The sequence below is a fragment of the Sphaerodactylus townsendi genome, linkage group LG14, assembly GCF_021028975.2.
Source record: "Sphaerodactylus townsendi isolate TG3544 linkage group LG14, MPM_Stown_v2.3, whole genome shotgun sequence".
NCBI lineage: Eukaryota > Metazoa > Chordata > Lepidosauria > Squamata > Sphaerodactylidae > Sphaerodactylus > Sphaerodactylus townsendi.
This window is the reverse complement of record NC_059438.1, coordinates 16,895,983-16,913,953: the sequence shown is the minus strand read 5'-3', so window position 1 is coordinate 16,913,953 and position 17,971 is coordinate 16,895,983. Positions and strand designations below refer to the sequence as shown.

The 17,971-nt window shown below is 46.7% G+C and overlaps 1 protein-coding gene across 1 annotated transcript; it reads right to left on the bottom strand.

Annotated features, from left to right (window-relative positions):
• Positions 1 to 743: 743 nt before the first annotated feature.
• Positions 744 to 17,521, bottom strand: DNAJA2 (DnaJ heat shock protein family (Hsp40) member A2). Its single transcript, XM_048515885.1, has 9 exons — positions 17,326 to 17,521; positions 11,976 to 12,035; positions 10,199 to 10,422; positions 7,255 to 7,335; positions 6,659 to 6,792; positions 5,176 to 5,372; positions 4,567 to 4,711; positions 4,306 to 4,433; positions 744 to 1,584 (listed from the first exon to the last, which is right to left on the bottom strand). The coding sequence occupies exons 1-9, from the start codon at positions 17,401 to 17,403 to the stop codon at positions 1,396 to 1,398; spliced, it is 1,236 nt and encodes a 411-aa protein (XP_048371842.1). The 5' UTR covers positions 17,404 to 17,521; the 3' UTR covers positions 744 to 1,395.
• Between the last annotated feature and the right edge of the window lie 450 nt (positions 17,522 to 17,971).

The window sequence follows — 17,971 nt, the reverse complement described above, 5'->3', positions numbered from 1 at the left end:
CCCATCCTCTGGCCATGTGCATCCCTCACCTCTCTTCCACTCACAGCCCATTCACTGACAATGCTGGGAAGGGCATATACCTATGAGCACAGATAGTAGAGTGCCTGCAAGCAAGTGGATGGGCCATCAGAGGCAGCAGACCCTGCAAGAATACCTGGGCCCTGTGCAGCTTCTCCCTGTTAGGTAGGCTGCCACATGCCCTACCTAGGGGCTGTATTGTGTCAGGATGTGCTTTCTCCTTCCATCAAAGGAATGCCTTCAGGTGAAGGCATTCACACCTACTCGGAGGAGGGGGCTCCCCTTCTCCTAAGTCAATGGACCTTTCTCTTCCTTCATGTGCTTTGATGCTCCCAACTACAGATAACTAGGAATGACAGTGGCGCCAACTACGGAAGGAAAAGGGGGCGGCAGGTGGCTAATCTCTCGCTGCACTGGTCTTGAGGTTATGCGCCTCCCCAACAGCTCTTTCTCTTCGCTGTCTTTCTTCCATGCCGTGGGGAAAGGGAGAGGGGATTTACGATTGCTGCGTGGGGATAAAGACGGGCACAATTGCAAGAGTGGTCAGAGCTGGCTTTCACAAAGCCAGGTACGTGCCGTTGTTTCCAATAAAGACTTCTGATCAATAATCCAGAGTCCCTTGTTGACTTCAGTCAAAGAACCTGACACCACCAGCCTGCCCCTGAACCACCTAATCTGAAATCCCGCCATTCAATTTTCAAGGCACAAACTAAGGAAAGGCAGGGTTATCATACACCAACAGCTTTTATTTAGTTTCAGAAACCTTTCACAAGATGGTAAAAAAACTTTTACAACCACTTCTAATGTAGTCTTCCATGGTTCCCCATCAGTTCTAACCCAGTGTGCAAAGCCCATTTTCTTACCATGCATCTAAAGTGATAGACACAGGCTATGAAATTTCTTTAGTCTATTTGTAGCAGCTTACGCAGGTGCGGCCAAATACCAAGCTTCGGGACAAAGTTGTACACAAAAAACCTTTACAATGTAGAGTTTGAATTTCTTTTCAAAAAGATGGAACTTAAAATCTACACAAAAACTGGTAAAAATCAAGCACAAATACAAGGACTGGAACTTAAAACCCGGGTGAAAAGGAGCCTCCGTCATCCTTTCAAGTGCCTTTATTCTGCTACAGAACAGTCAAAAAAAATATGAAGATGTAAGCTTTCGTGGTTAGTTTAAATTATACACTCTGTAGATACTATGGAACAATTTAAAAGTTACACATACAGCAAGAGATGTCCATTGGGTTCGTGTGGATTGTTTATTTTTTTTTTATACAATCCAACTGGATTGCTGAAAACAAGTCAGGCAAAATTTGAAGAGAAAAATCCATGTGTAACTTCCCCCCCGGCCCCAGACAAAACTTTTTTTGTTTGTTTACTGATGGGCACACTGAACCCCAGGTCCGTGATGGCCGCTTTCCTCGTCCGAGCTATCGTTGTAAGCTTCACGCCTCTGGCCGCCACCTGAACCACGAGTGGTGTCAAATTCTTGAAGATCTACCTCTTCTGCATCGCTAATTATATTGGGGACTTCTGGTCTGGCAGGCAGAAGGTCTTCAAGTTCCTTTAATAAACCAGAGGAAGAATGAGGTGAGATTTCTTTGAAAAGTCGTACTTTGTTGATACCCCCTGCTGGTCTCCCCAATAGGAGCAGCTTCCCACTGTTCTCGCCCCAATTTTATCTTCACATCAATCCCAAGAAGCGGGTTAGACTGGCTCAAAGCCCCCCAGTGAGCCTGCATGGCAAACTGGAGGCCTGAATCTGGGTTTTCTAGATCTTAAGAACATAAGAAAGAGCCTTGCTGGATCAGACCAGAGTCCATCTAGTTCAGCACTCTGCTACTCCCAGTGGCCCACCAGATGCCTTTGGGAGCTCACATGCAGGATGTGAAAGCAATGGCCTTCTGCTGCTGCTGCTCCCGAGCACCTGGTCTGCCAAGGCATTTGCAATCTCAGATCAAGGAGGATCAAAATTGGTAGCCATAAATCAACTTCTCCTCCATAAAGCTGTCCAAGCCCCTTTTAAAGCTATCCAGCTTACTGGCCATCACCACCTCCTGTGGTAGCATATTTCAAAATCTGACACACGTATCTTAATCTGACACACTAATCACTTCAGCTCTCTCAAGGAGATTTGTACGCCCAGAGGTTTCCTCCGACAACATGGTCAAGACAAGCACCCCCTTCAATGAGTCTTGGCCCTCAATCTGAGTACCTGTTTGCGCAAAATTCCTACACAGTCCAAGTCTATGTCTTGGAGCTGATCTGCAGAGTACTGGAAGTTCCTCACACAGTGGGGAAATCGCCCCAGCACTGATCTGTATGTACTTGCCCATGAGCTTGGGCATGGTGCCGGGCAGTGTTAAGGCAGGTGAACTCTGGAGTCACTCTTCTACCCTGAGCAGATTTGAACAACTGCCTATTAAGGCATGAAGCATCGCCAAAGGTTTATTTGCAGTGTACTCCTCCAGCCAGAACGCTGTGCGAAGAAATAACCTTTCCATTAGAAGAAAGCGTTTTGCTCAAGGCACACTTTAGGATCAGATGCACATTTTCACAGGCTGAAAAATCTGCCAGCTTTCAGTTCAAAAAGGGGGGAGGGTTACCTGTCGGAAAGCTGTTAATTCAAACTTGCTATTGCTCCAAAGGTTTGTTTTGTTAGGGTGCTAGCAAGTGGAAAATTAAGCCCCAGCATTATTCAAATAGATACAGCACCTACTGCCTGGTCTTTTCAACTGGAGATGCCGAGGATGAATATTGGAACTTCTGCATACCAAGGATATGCTCTACCACAGAGCCATGGCCTCTCCCATGGCGGTAGAAGTATGCTTTGTGCCCCATCGCACATCAATTATTTTATTATTATTATTTATTATTAATTTTATATACCGCCCTCCCCCCTGAGGGCTCAGGGCGCTTCATAACAAGGTTAAAACATACAATAAAACATAATTTACATATCAATTACCTAAAAACAGAACCCATTTAAAAATGTGGAAGGCGTCTGGCTACCCCCCTCCCCACCCCTTGTGCCCATGGGAGGCCAGATGACATGGTAGATGTATTTTTAACCAGGCTGGCCAAACGCCTGGCGGAACAGGTCTGTCTTGCAGGCCCTGCGGAAACTCTGTAAGTCCCGCAGGGCCCTGATCTCCCTAGGGAGCCTGTTCCACCAGGTAGGGGCCAGGGCTGAAAAGGCCCTGCCCCTCGTCGAGGCCAGCCTGATCATTTTTGGACCAGGGATCACGAGTAGGTCCTCCTCTGAGGAGCGGAGGGGCCTACCGGGGCAATATGGGGAGAGGCGGTCCCTCAGGTATGCAGGTCTGAGACCGCGAACGGCTTCGATTATACCACTCATTCACCTGCCCATCCTCCAAGATGATTGTGCCATCATGTGTCCACAATCCCCTTCTACTTGGCATTGTATGACAGGTCAATCCCTATGAAAGGTGTATCTAGGGGGAAACAGAGGGAGCAGACGACCCAGGTGCCATTCACCTGGGTCACAAGGGGGACACATTTTGGTCACCTCCCCCCCCCCAACATTGCTGGGGGGAGATGGTAGGGAGTGCTGGGCCTTCCTCCCGCCTGCACATGCTTGCTGGGCAGTAGCCAGCCAGTCACAGAGCGCCAGTGGTGAAGGAGCATGGCCTGGAGAGCCGGTTAGATATATTTTATTTACAGGAAGGTGTTTGGTGCAGGGGGAGGAAGCTTCACCAGGGGCTGGCTGCCAGGTGTGTGTGTGTGTGTGTGTGTGTGTGTACACGGCGCTTGGGGGGGGGGGGGGAAGCCCCAGGTGCTGTCTTGTAACAGTATGCCACTATTGCTCCATCCACAGCTGGGAGTGGCCCTCTCCCATTATGAACGAAAGGACAACCCTTTTGTTTGAATCATACTTAGAACTTGCCTCTCTTGGTGACATATCCTGACTGCTCTCTCATTCTGTCATTCAAAGCCTTTAACATAAGTTTGTCTGCCTTACGGATATTCTCTTTGTGCATCTCGGGAAAAGAGCTCTGACTCACGACAGCTGATGCAGGAATAAGGTACCTCCGTCTTCGAGTTTTATTCTGGTGTGATTCAGCACCGCTCAATATTCATTAAGGAATGTTATCTCCATCGTCTCATCGAAAAAGCAACCCTGTGACTAATCCACTGGAGCAGCCAATACACTGACTCAAGTGTAGTCCAGTTGCCAATGGACTGAGTGAGGAAATCCTTGCCCTCTGTGCCGCCAGGGTGCACAACACCGAGCATATGGTTTGAGCCACAATGGGATACTTACTGTAAGTTTTTCTGGGCTAATCCAGTTGTTTTCAGGAAACTGCACATCAAACTTTATATAAAGGTCCCCCTTTTCAAAGGGATTACGGTACTGCGGCATGCCTTCCGCTCGAACGACACGGACACAGCCTGCGGTTCATGAAATAACAGAGATGAGGTAACTACTAATAATAGTTAAGAGGCAACCTATTTTTCCCCTCTTCAGGCAAGGCAGAGGACAAGCATCCCCATCCATGGGCCTCTAGGTACAGTCAGTGGTTACCTGGCTCAATTACTTTTCCTGGAGGGTATTTCACCACAATCTGACGTCCGTCGAGGTGCTTAAACGTGAACTGAAAGCCGCAGAGTGCTTCAACGAGTCCTATCTTGTGTGTCATGTGCAAGTCGTTCCCATCTCTCTGGAACACCTGGGAAAAAGAAAATGGACCCGTGTGTCCAAATGACAATAATTGGTGCGTGGCTGTCCAACAACCTAACTAAAATCCACATGTAATTTGATGGCACGGGTCATAAGGAGGGAGACTTAAACTATTTTACCAGGTTAGAGCAGAAAATCCAGTGTGTCTCATAGTGAGATGACTTCTGTTATGAAAGACACCCAACAACAGCTTGACTGGTTGCCAGAGTGTGAATGTGGAATATTATTGTTCTATTTCCAGTTGGCCTGTCTCGATGAGACTAAAGGCAGATAGCCCAATAGCAGGTTTTTGCAGATACTTTCTAACAGACAAGAGCTTTGTGTGGAAGCCACACATAGTTTCCCCAGCACACTGGCACCTGTTCACTTGATCAACCGCCGACCGACCTTCTGTGGTCAAGATGCTCCAAGCGGCATACAAAAAACAAGTCTGTGTTTCGGATACAAAGTTACCTCGTGCTCCTTTTCTTGGAGCAGCAGAACGATGTCTCCTGGCTCTACTCCTGGGGCCTGATCCGCTTCTCCGGTAAAGGTGATCCTCTGACCGTGCTTCATGCCTTTGTCTACGTGGACTTCAAGGATCTTCACTTCTTTTATCACCTTCTTCCCTTCGCATTTTTTACAACGGTCTTTTTCGTTAATTACTTCCCCTGTGCCAAAAAAAAGGTACCGCATTATGACTTCTGCGTTTTGCCTCTTTGCTGATGAACAATGTGCTGCATCCCCCAGCACCCAGTTCTTAGATGCTACTCCCCGAGATTCCCAACCTATAGCAATGAGGCAGGTTTAAGGCACAAACAAGTTCATTTATAACAACTGCAACACGTTCTAAATATGCTGTGCGGAATCACTCATAGCTTTTAACACAAGTAGGATCCTCTTATGTAACACTTTTGCACTACTTTATGGGTCACGTTAATAGTTACTCTGTGCTTCACTTCTCTCTGGTTGGTTCCAGACTTCTACAATTCTAATGCACTGTTTACTAGATATCCAATTCTGTTGATTATATAGACTCACACCGTGTAACCTGTTTTGAGTTCCTGTGAAAAAGATGACCAATAATGAAAAACCCCGACACCCTAGAAAGCTGCTACCAGTCAGAGTAGACCAGTGGTGGTGAACCGATGGCCAACTGACCATGCTGGCAGGGGCTGATGGGAATTGTAGTCCATGAACATCTGGAGTGCCATAGGTTCGCCACCACGGGAGTAGACAGTACTGGCTCTGATGGACAATGGTCTGGTTCAGTGTCAGGAAGCAGCAGTGGCGTAGGAGGTTAAGAGCTCATGTATCTAATCTGGAGGAACCGGGTTTGATTCCCAGCTCTGCCACCTGAGCTGTGGAGGCTTATCTGGGGAATTCAGATTAGCCTGTACACTCCCACACATGCCAGCTGGGTGACCTTGGGCTAGTCACAGCTTCTCGGAGCTCTCTCAGCCCCACCTACCTCACAGGGTGTTTGTTGTGGGGGGGGGGAAGGGCAAGGAGATTGTAAGCCCCTTTGAGTCTCCTGCAGGAGAGAAAGGGGGGGATATAAATCCAAACTCTTCTTCTACTCTTCTTCTTCTTCATGTATTCATGTGCCTGAGAAGCTACTACACTCAACCAGGACAGAACTACACAAGGAGCTCTTTCAGCAAACAACGATTCAATCAGTTTCCAAGTCCAGAAGCTTGGGATTCCCTGATGCTGCTTAACTTGCATAATAAAAGACAGCAATATTGAGAGACGCCACAAAAACACACTGAAGACCTGTCCAAACCACACGAGGGCTATGGGTTGCAGTATTTAAGAATTCCTTGCCCTCCAAAACTGCAGCGTGGTTTCCCTTCAAAGGTAAATGACGTGCTGCCCAAGTGGGTTCTTAGCATGGGAATGGGCCTGCCAATATGCTTGGGGCGCAAGTCTCCTGCAGGTTGACGGGTCGGCCTACCTTCTCCATTGCAGTCAGAACACACCGACTGCATCTGCTGAACCATTCCGGGAGCCAGCTGTCTGATCATGATGCGTACACCTCTGCCTCGGCAAGCCGTACACTTCTGAACTGCTCCAGATTTACCCCCTTGACTGGATCAGAAGGTAATGGGTTAGGGATGGTTACAGACATACAGAAGCAAACAAAGGTTTGTACCCTGGGAAGCCTTCGAGCTGTCTGGGGATACCCTGGGAAGCCTTTGAGTGGCATGGGGACACCCAGCACTGCTAAAGTTAAGTAGGTCATGGATCTGATTAGTACAGGGGTCTACAACCTGCAGCTCTCCAGATGTTCAATTGGCCATGCTGGTAGGGGCTGATGGGATTTGTAGTCCATGAACATCTGGAGAGCCGCAGGTTGCAGACCCTTGGATCAGTACAAGGATTCAGCCCCTGGACAGGAAACCCAGGCACGCCCCTTCACTGAATTCCAGGTTTAGCTTTTTTGATAGCAACACTGTCACACTGATAGTTTCATACATTAAGACTTTGCTCAGTTTTTAACTAATCCTTATCTTTGAGGCCAAAGGCAGATGAGCAGGAAGCAATACTCACCCATTACACGAGCTACAAAGGACATTCTTGCTAAGTTGTAGTTTGGTGGTCTTTCCATTATATAGATCTTCTAATGAAACTCTAGGAAAAAATCGGAATATGTGCTTTAGAGGAATGAAAACCCAATGCGATGGGTGGGCAGCCATACAGTTTTGTTTTATGCATAACACTGTTAACATTATGCCATTAACTGAAAAGACAAATTATATATATTAGATTCAAGCTTTCCACAAAGGAACAGCACCATTTATATCACATCCTCTATTTTGCCACCAAAACCCTACAAGGTTTTCAGAGAGCCAGTAGGGTGTAGTGGCTAGGGGCAAGGGATTCTAATCTGGAGAACTGAGCTCAATTTCCCACTCCTCCACGTGAAGCCTACTGGGTGACCTTGAGCCAATCACAGTTTTCTCAGAGCTCTCAGCCCATGCAGAGACAGGCAATGGCAAACCACCTCCGAATGTTTATGGCCTTGAAAACCCTACGGGGGGGGGGGGGGGGGGCACCATAAGTCATCTGTAACTTGATCACACAAACACACACAAAGAGGGGTTTAAAGATAAGAGACATTAAGAGGTGGTTTGCCACTCCGTGGGAATTAAGCAAATTGGCATCTTCTTAATTTTATATCATTTTGTCAGCTACCTGCACAGAAAACCACAGAAATACTCTTCACTTGTTTTCTACAGACACCGCCACTTTTCTGTGTGCAGAGCCATAAGGATGTTAGAAAGTTGGTTTTTAGAACTTAAAAGGTTGCCCAGTTTGGTGCCCAATATAAGTTTGTGCTTCTTTGGCCTGTTCACAGGAAAGTTAGAACTTCCTGTAATTTAAAACTGCCCTATGTCAGGCATCACCAACCTCGCTATGTTTTATCTTGGCCTGAATCTACCTATGACACATCGCTGCCTGTTTCTCACGCTAAGGGATGCTAAACTGCAGGAGCTTCAGAACATTTAGTCAAACTGCCTCAACAGAACTCTTAACTGAAACGTTTAATACGATCTGGTTGTTGGGTTGTTAATAAGCAGTTCTACAACCCCAGAGATGATTTTCTTCCTTGCTAGCTTCTGAAATTACCTGAGGCATGGGCGAGACTCTTAACAATATATTCAGTAATCATTTACAGGCTTGGCCTATTTCTATAGACAAATACATACCGGTAATCAAAATACAAATTTCTTGGGGCAATCTTCTCTCGTGCCAAATTTACAGTTTTCAAAGTTTAAAACCAAGACATAAGCAGGCATTTGCCTGTGCAGGCATGGGGGCGGGAAGGGAGATTGAGAACAGCTCTTTAATACAGCTGTCAAAATGCGACGCCTCCGTCAACACGACCCTTTCACTTCTTCCCAACAGTCCTACGTTATGAACGTTCCTTAATTTTTTCCCCCCACAGATAAGCCTGCTATTAAAACTCAACTCTTGCAACACGGTAAAGTTTCAAGGCAGATTTCCCTTGTAATTCTCTGACCAGATCCAGATGAAAGGAAACTTCCTTTTCCTTCTGGGCACCTGTCCTGCAGCGTCATGGCCATTATCTGGCTTTGGAGGTAGGTATACGTCTCGCTTCCCCGTTCGATTCTTAAATTCCCAGTCTGGGGCCTTGTTTCAAATTTACTTTGAGCTGGAGAAAAAGCTCCGCTTGAGACCCCCAATTGGAGGAAGGGCCAGACACTGACACAAAAGACACTTCAACCCACCGTTCTGTGTAATCAGTGTCACAGTCAAAATGCAGCGAGGCTACTCCTTCTAAACTGGCAAGGTTTTTTGGGCACTGGGAGGGACTGTGGCCCGAGTCTGCACTGCTGCATAGATCTCATCTTTTTAGGAGTTACCTTGAAATTTCGTTTTGCTCCTGATTAAATGTGGGCCTTGTAGCTTAGTCACAAAGATACACTACTGCGCATAGTACAGTGGTTCTCAACCTGGGGGTCGGGACTCCTTTGGGGGGGTCGAATGAACCTTTCATAGGGGTCGCCTAAGACTCTCTGCATCAGTGTTCTCCATCTGTAAAATGGATAAATGTTAGGGTTGGGGGTCACCACAACATGAGGAACTGTATTAAAGGGTTGTGGCAATTAGGAAGGTTGAGAACTACTGGTATAGTAGGTATTATCTGTTTGCCGTATATATGATCTTTCTCTTCCTAAATTTTTTTCTACCCATATTATTCCATTTTTCGGCATTGTTAAACTGTCTAATATTTATCCTTTTTTCAGATTGCTGCAATCCCAGGGTTACTACTTTGCTTGGAGACCATAAAAAGGCTGCTTCAGACTCTAAGAAATAAAAATAAGACAACACTGAAAGACAACCAGATTTCCCTGAGGAAGCCTACTACCAAAAAACATCAGGAATTTTTAGCTGAGTAATAAAATGTAATTTTTACTCTACTTGCACTATCAGCTTTGGTCTTATTTTTTTTATCTACTACTTGGCTTATCAGACAACCGTGTTTGATTCCCCGCTGTGCCGCCTGAGCTGTGGAGGCTTATCTGGTGAACTAGATTAGCTTGTGCATTCCAACACATGCCAGCTGGGTGTCCTTGGGATAGTCAGAGTTCTTTGGAGCTCTCTAAGCCCCAGCCACCTCACAGGGTGTTTGTTGGGGGGTGGGGAGGGAAAGGAGATTGTAAGCCCCTTTAAGTCTCCTACAGGAGAGAAAGGGAAGGGATATAAATCCAAGCTCCTCTTCTTCCACTGACGACACCAATTTACGCTGTAATATGCCTTGAGTCTCAACAAGAACAGTGGTCTGCATAAATAAATAACTGACTGTATGTCACACAGGCACTTTCAATACTAGTTAGCTGCAGCTTGAACGAAATTGTACTTTTGAATACCTCTGTACTGTTTTTGATAACTTAAACCCACCAACAGAACGACGACAGAACCAGGAGTTTTCGCTATAAGCTTCTGAAACGATCAGCAAGGTACCTACTTGAGCGGATGCATCATGTCTTCGCCTCTCCTTCTGCCGTTGCGACTTCTGCTCTGACTACCCATGAAACCGAAGAGCCCCCCACCAAATATGTGGGAGAAAATATCGTCCATTCCTCCGCCTCCGCCGCTACCTTCCCGGAGGCCTTGCTCCCCATACCGGTCATATAATTCACGCTTCTCTGGATTTGAGAGAACTTCATAGGCAAAGCTTATTTCTTTGAACTAAAGAAGAGATAAAAGCAGAAAGGAAAGAAATCTGTTAATAGCCTGGAATGCGTTGGCGTGCACAAGTTAATCTGGTTCACCAGATAAGCCTCCACTGCTCAAGTGGCAGAGCGGGGAATCAAACCTGGTTTTCCAGATTAGAGTGCACACTGGCTCTCAGGTGTAGTGCAGGTAGATACAAACAAATCGCCTGCCCATTCTGGACTCTAGGATGCCTCAGTGCATTCCAACCTCTTTAATGATCTTTATTTGGCAAGCCCAGGTTCGCCCCATCCCACAGACAGAACCCATAATTTCACAGCCTGTTTTGATCCGAGGCCATCTCAGTAACTCTCCTGACAATTACACCACTTCCTTCCTGTTAAGGGTGTCATCCACAAGATCTCCCCATTGATTATGTTCAAATTCCTCAGGGCCAGACTGGAGAGTTAGAATGGACCAGGGTCAATCCCAGCACCCCATGTGGGGCTGTGAGCCAGCACTTCAAGGGCAGGAACAACAATCAATGACAGTTAACCCAATGCTTCTTCCTGCACTGCTGCTAACCTGCAGTGCTGCAGGACGCAGCAACTGATGAGCCAATGAACATTGTTGAAGGGCGTGAGACAAGTGATACCTGCAGTGCTGGTGGAACCGCTTGGGCTTCCTGTCTGCCAGTGGCTAAAAGAAACATTCCTGGTTTGCACCAATAGCCAGCCTACTCCGGAAACCTCCCCCTAGTGCTTCACTAGTGCCAGAGCAAAGAGAAAATGATGACCCCCAACCTAAAAGCTTCACCAATCTTATTCATAGGTTCCTGCTGCAACAGTTCAGGGGTAATTTACACTGACTGGGCCTGGTACCCAGCAAATCTTATAACTGTGGCGCGAGTCAAACACTCCGCCCTCAAGACCACCCTGCCATTCACTGAAGACTCCTCTTAATCAGTGTCTTTACCAGAGATCGTTCTTTCTTCAGTTTTCTACAGACTGGACTAAAAGTCCTTTGGCACACAAGCTATTTGTGCATTCTACTGACCATTACACTTACAGCATGCCTTCCTTCCACTGTAGAACAGAAGGTGGCCTGCAAAGGGTTACTGCAAATCCTTTCGGCCATTCTCTATTGCTATGTTGTTATGCTTTGTAAAAAAAAATGTTAAAAAACCCTCTCAGTCCCACCTACTTCACAAGATGTCTGTTGTGGGGAGAGGAAGGGAAAAGGAGTTTGTAAGTCGCTTTGACAGTCCTTACAATTGAGAAAAGTGGGACATAAATCCAAACTCCTCTTCTTCACAGTGTAGACCCTGATTCTACGGGGGCAGTAGCTGCTGAAGCAACTTTTTAAACATCTGCACAGCCAGTCAGATCGCCAGTGGCCATCCAGAAGTCCTGCTGGGCAAAAGTCCCATGTGGCTCTGCTCACTTTCTAAAAATATTTGGTGGGCAGCTGGACAGGTGTTGGTTGGCACGACGGTGACCCTGGGCACCACGCTGAGGATCCCAGCTCTAGGACCTATATTATCTTGACTACCTCTGAAGATGCAACTTCAGGAAGGAAAGAAATCTCACCTTGTCACCTGCGTTTGGATTCTTATCAGGGTGGTACTCCTTGGCAAGCTTTCGGTATGCCTAAATAGGGAGGGAAAAACACAATACAGAACGTTAGAGGGCAACTGAATGCTACTTTTGAAGTTCAATGCAATACCCCAATCCCCAACAGACTCAGTGGAGCTGTTCAAGCACCTATGAGCCCCACTGAAAGGAATGTAGATTAAACGGCAACTGGGATTCAAGGCTTGTATCCAAATTAACAGAATTTGGCTGCAGAATATTTATGGAGTTGGACTACACAATCAATTGCTGAGTTTGCCACACCACGACTGCAATGAAGATTACTATGTAGCCACTACTGAAATTGCTTTCCAAAACCAAAAAGTTATTCTAAATTGTTTTTTTTTTTAATTATTTCTGTTTTGGATTATTTCCATCCTTCCAAGAATGCAACTTCCCCCCCAGATTCTGTGCTTCCCATCAAAACTCACCATAACAGGTGCTGTATTTCAAGAAAATCTGAATTCTCTTTACTGCAAAAGAACTACAACTCCCAAATTACTAACACGTAGAAAGGCACAGAGATGCTAGTCCAGCATTGTTTTCCTCACAAAGGAAGGCTGTGGGCTCACTGAACGAGAGCAAAGATGAAGATGGCACTCCTAAATTTCTGACATGCTGTTAATAAGTTACTGGGTCATCGAAATGACATTGTTAGTCGACTTGAGCCTTTGGAGACAGGCAGTGGGCAAAAGCAAAATAAACTGTCGCTATGCCAAATGGGCCTAATTCTCAGAGACAATTTTCTCCCTCACATTTCATTTTTGCTGCCATAGAACTTTCAATATGCACCAGTCTTATGTCTGCCCTTGTAAGAATCTTGCTAAGTAGGCCACTATTCAATCCATTTTACAAAGGCGGAGAGATAATTACACCAAATACACCCATTGGAGATGATATTCACACACCCAGCTTTCAACAATTTCCCCTTAACTCACTGGTAACCCCTAGGTCCCAAAGGGGGCTAGAAGAGCTAAGTATTTCTGCAAACTCTGTACATGTCGATGTACCGTCAAAGACTTTCACAGCTGGAATCAACTGGCTGTTGTAGGTTTTCCTGGCTGGGTGGTGATGGCATGGTCATTTTTGCTCCTAGTATTTCGCATGCATTTTTGGCTGGCATCTTCAGAGATGTGTCACAGTAAGATGTGTTTCTTTCCGTGGCAGTGTGGACTCCACAACTTATCATGACGTGCCAGCGTGGGGTAGTGGTTAAGGGCAGGCACACTCTAATCTGGAAAACCGTGTTTGATTCCCCGCTCTGCCACTTTGAGCTGTGGAGGCTTATCTGGTGAACCAGATTAGCTTGTGCACTCCAACACATGCCAGCTGAGTGACCTTGGGCTAGTCACAGTTCTTTGGAGCTTTCTCAGCTCCACCCCCCTCACAGGGTGTTTGTTGTGGCGGGGGAGGGAGATTGTAAGCCCCTTTGAGTCTCCTTACAGGAGAGAAAGGGGGGGGGATATAAATCCAAACTCTTCTTCTTCTCTGAAGATGCCAGCCATAGATGCAAGTGAAACATTAGAAGCAAAAACTATCAGACCATGGCCACGCAGTTCAGAAAACCCACAACAGTCAGTCTGTACACGTCCTTCAGTTTTCAGTATAATTACATCAAAACTGACCAGATATTACATCAAGGAAGGGCTAAACCATTTCCTTAGAACAAGGGCAGTATTAGCAGTTGACTGAGCCCAGCACAGTTTCAGCAAAAAACATGTTCTGACAAACCACTGAGAAGTGTCATACATACAGCCAAGTGATTGTTTGCGTAACATGACCAAGGCCTTCCACATGCTTTCACCTCCAAGTTATCACAATATACCAACTCGCTGAAAGAGAGATGCTGCTAGAATTACAAGCATTGTCCACGATGGAGCCCTCTTTTGTGTGCCTGAAAAGCTTTCGTTACAGATATCGACCTTAACACTGAATGGACCACCTCTCTTCTTTACGCTGCTCAGTTCCAACAGTCCAAATCCTGGGCACACAACTCCATCTCCCTGTTTTACAGACACCATGACCACCACAGTTTTGGTATAAGTTTCTGAATTGAACTTGATAAGCAGGTGGGCTAGCAATTTGAGGAGCCTCATCTTTTTATTCGGCTGTGAGTCATGTGGACTTATCTTGCTTTTGAAACAAAAAGCGGTCTAGAACTATATATCACGCTATATTTTGACGGGCCCAAGAAACGCTATTATGGCCAAGAACCACAACCCAGGAAGATCCTTTCAGCACGTGTCGGGGTGGTCGACATGCATGAAGCAAGAAGTCTGATTTCCCACACTACACTGCAAGCAGCTTTTTTGAGATTTTGAATCCTCAAAAACAGGAATTCAAAATGCTGAGCTGCTAAAGGCTGCTTTTTGGCCTACATACTTCCCAACATATTTACAAATACATTACAATCCAGTTGCACGCAGAAAAAAAACTAGCTCTGCAACTAATATCCACATGTTTGCAAGTTCAAAAATGTTTGCATCCCGGTTAAGAAACAGTGGTAAGAAAAACATTAAATGGCCAAAATTATCTAACTAGTTTGCAATCCCACACTTAACAATTTTACAATATCATTGTTTATACAAGTGGATTAAAAATATTTCTCTTCCATGAAACTTGGATGAGTTCTTTCACCAGATGTAAGTTTGATTTGCAACTGACACAAGTGTGTTATTTTTTGCTTCTCGACTGGAATTTGTTTTTTAAAAGGGAGAAGACATTTCCGGATCTGAGCAAATTATTTTTTAACATGTCAACAGCACTCGACTTTTGTGACACATGACAAACAACAAGCAAGCTGTCTTATTTGTCAATCATCAACAAAAACCCAAATTGCTGGTGTTTTACAAGCCTCTCTGCTGACTTGTGATCTCAAATGACACTTTGCAGAGACTGCAAATGCAAGGACAAAATATCTATGGAACACAAATAGGATTTTTCAATCCACAAAAGAGATCATGTTTTCCAGCTGACATCAGATCCTCTTTTTACAGTACAATAGTTCCTAAAAGACACCTGCTGCCTTAACATCCAGCCCAAACAAATCAGGAAGCCATCACATGCCCAGATGAATGGAACCTATCCATTAGCAGCTCCACCCTTCTGTCAGGAACACCAGTGATTAACCAACTGAAAGCTCTGATGTGGAGAGGAAGCTCTCTTTGGGTGGGTGAGGGAAAGAAGTGGCTTATGGGTTACAAGCACAACCAACAAAATGCTGGGGAAGCCAGTGTTAAGAACAAGACCAGACTTACGTCATCAGGTGTCACTTGTCTCGTGTCTTTTTCTCTCTCTCTTTTAAACAACCCTGATTTTATTTTCTAAACGCTGTGACAAGATCACAAAAAGATACAAGGTCTAAAAATGAAGTTGGCACTACTGGGAACAGAAAGGCATCTTGCTGGGCACCTGGAATGGGATTCATTACAGCTGAAAGCAACCGAGAAAAATAAGAACTTTACTCCTGAAGTATTCATCGTGGATCAGTTCTCTGGAAACAGCATGAAGAGCATTTCTAGGTCACCTTTGTTGATAAGACACACAGTTGGGTGAGATAATCTTATGACCATACTAGTAAGCATTGAGTCATCAGCAAGGATTTGGAAAAAAAAGAAAAGACAGCAGGGAACAGAGAAGAAATGAGGAGCTAATCTCAGGTGCCACCTTAGGACAACTCATGAGGGTAGCAGAGGTGGGGAGAATACAGGAAGAACCTTTAGGTCCCACCTGTCATCACAGAAGAACTCTTAGACAAGAATAACTTGGGGCGGGGGAAGAGAAATCGAGACATGAAAATCTCTACCTAAGTTGCCCTGGCTACCATAATTTCTCAAGGGACCCAGCACTGGAAGTCGAGGAAAAGAAAATGGGGGGAGAGCAAAGAATGGGGGCGGGGGTGTGTGTTAACTCTGGGATAGCTATACTATATAAACTACACCATGAAAGGTATAAGACTGGGGAGGGGGCAGTGGAAGACAACTGCCAGCCACCCATAGCTGAGAGGGGCCTTGATTCAACCTATGACCCTTCCAACCAAGACAGCAGATGATCAGCTTTTCTCATTCTGATGTGGGAAGCCCCCAAACAAGCAATACCAAACCAGATGGACTTGACTAAATGCAGGGCAGCTTCACACCTTTTGCCAAATGCCAAAAAACAGTGAATGCCAGCAGAAAGGAAGAGAGAAATACTCAGGGAGAGGGAAGCAGTGGGGAACTAGATAACCTCCGGATAACTCCTCCTCTGCCCAGAATCTAAATACTTCCGGAGCATGAGTATTAATTCTTGGAGCACACACACAGGCGAAAAGAAGAGAAGGGTGGGGGGAGAGAGGGAATTATGGGATGGCCTACACCGAGCAAATTCAGCCTTGCGGGTCTCTATGCCCAAACAGTGGGGAGAGCCACCCATTTAGATTGCTATAGCCCTACCTTTCATTTAACCTATTCAGTTTTTTGAGTTAACTGCTTAGCAAGGAAACTCAAGATGGCAACACAGTTTTTGAATTTACCAAAAAATATCATAAATTATCCCTGACAAACTCGGTTTGGTTGGAACTAAATCTATCTGCCCCAGTCAACACCACCTATAATTCAAGGGGAGGATGTCACTGCCTCAACAATATGGCTGGCGGAATGGCTCTATGGTGTAGTGGTTAGGGGTGGCAGATTCTAGTCTGAAAAAACAGTCTGATTTCCCACTCCTCCACATGAGGAGTGATCTGGGTAACCGTATTTGTTTCCTCGCTCCTTTGCATGAAGCCTGGTGGGTGACCTTGGGCTAGTCACAGTTCTCTCAGAACTCGGCCTCACCTGCCTCACCAGGTGTCTGTTATGGGGAGAGGAAGGGAAGGCGATTGTAAGTCACTCTGAGACTCCTGACAGTTGAGAAAAGCGGAGAATAAATGCAAACTCTTCTTCTTCTTCTAGGCCATGCCATTATCCTTCCCCAAAGCACCTGGTCACATTTTACCACCACCCCCCTCCAGTCGCCCCCCAACAACCCTTCTTCGAGGTAGGCTAGACCCAACGACTGACCAGGAACATTCCCCACCCTCCCCCAGGGGAATTGTGGGTATAACCTTCCATAACCCCCACTCTTGAACCAGCGAGGGGGCACCAGTGACCGACTGCCTCAGAGACCCCCCTCCCACAGGCCTGGCCTTGCGCTCTCCCGCCCCCCTCCCGGCCTTGGAGCCACGGGGGGGGGCAGCCTTCCTCCTCCTCTTCCCTTCCCTCCCTCAGGCTTTTAATCCTCCCCCCCCCCCATGGCCGCCATGGCCCGCCAGGCCCGGCCCGCCTCGGACCTTCTTGAGCTCGTTGTCGGAGGCCCCCGGCGGCACCCCGAGGATGTCGTAGAGCTTGGTGTCGGCCACGTTCGCCATGCTGAGTCCGCGTCAGGGAAGGCCGCGCCGGCGGGGAAAGGCCGCGAGAAACCGGGAACAGGACAGCCGAGTGTGAGGAAGGAGGGAGGGAGGCAGGGAGGGAAAGAGGGCGGAGCCACTACGTCACCGCGCCGCGCCGCACGCACGCGCGCCCCGCAAGGTGAGTGAGCGAAGGGGGCGGTCCGGCGTCCTCGGTAGACCCCGCCCCCCAGGCTGATTGGCCCGCCTGCTTCGCGAGGAAGGGCACGCCCCCTTTTCCTTCGCGAAGAGGAAGCGGCGGATGCCGTGACTGGAAAGCCGGAGGAACGTTTGCCGCAAAGGGCTCTGGGAATTGTAGTTTCAGAGAGGGAACATCGGCCGCTAACTACAATTCCCAGGTTTCTCTGCTAGGGGGAGCCTTGGGCCTTGTTATTGTAGCACCTCTGGGTATTAGCTTCGGGTGCCAACCTCCAGGTACAACCTGGAGATGCTCTGAAATGACACCTCATCCAGAGGTGGGATCCAACCAGTTCTCACCACTTCTCTAGAAGTGGTTACTAATTTTTTCGGCGTGACGAGAAGAGGTTAC

Bases quoted from the DNA above. Each gene is read 5' to 3' on its own strand.
- DNAJA2 (XM_048515885.1), bottom strand. From the start codon at position 17,403: ATGGCGAACGTGGCCGACACCAAGCTCTACGACATCCTCGGGGTGCCG. The intron at 12,036-17,325 runs GTCCGAGGCGGG...CTCCCTATTTAG, and splicing joins CCGACAACGAGCTCAAGAAG to GCATACCGAAAGCTTGCCAA. The intron at 5,373-6,658 runs GTAGGCCGACCC...TTTTTGGCACAG, and splicing joins TTCTGACTGCAATGGAGAAG to GGGAAGTAATTAACGAAAAA.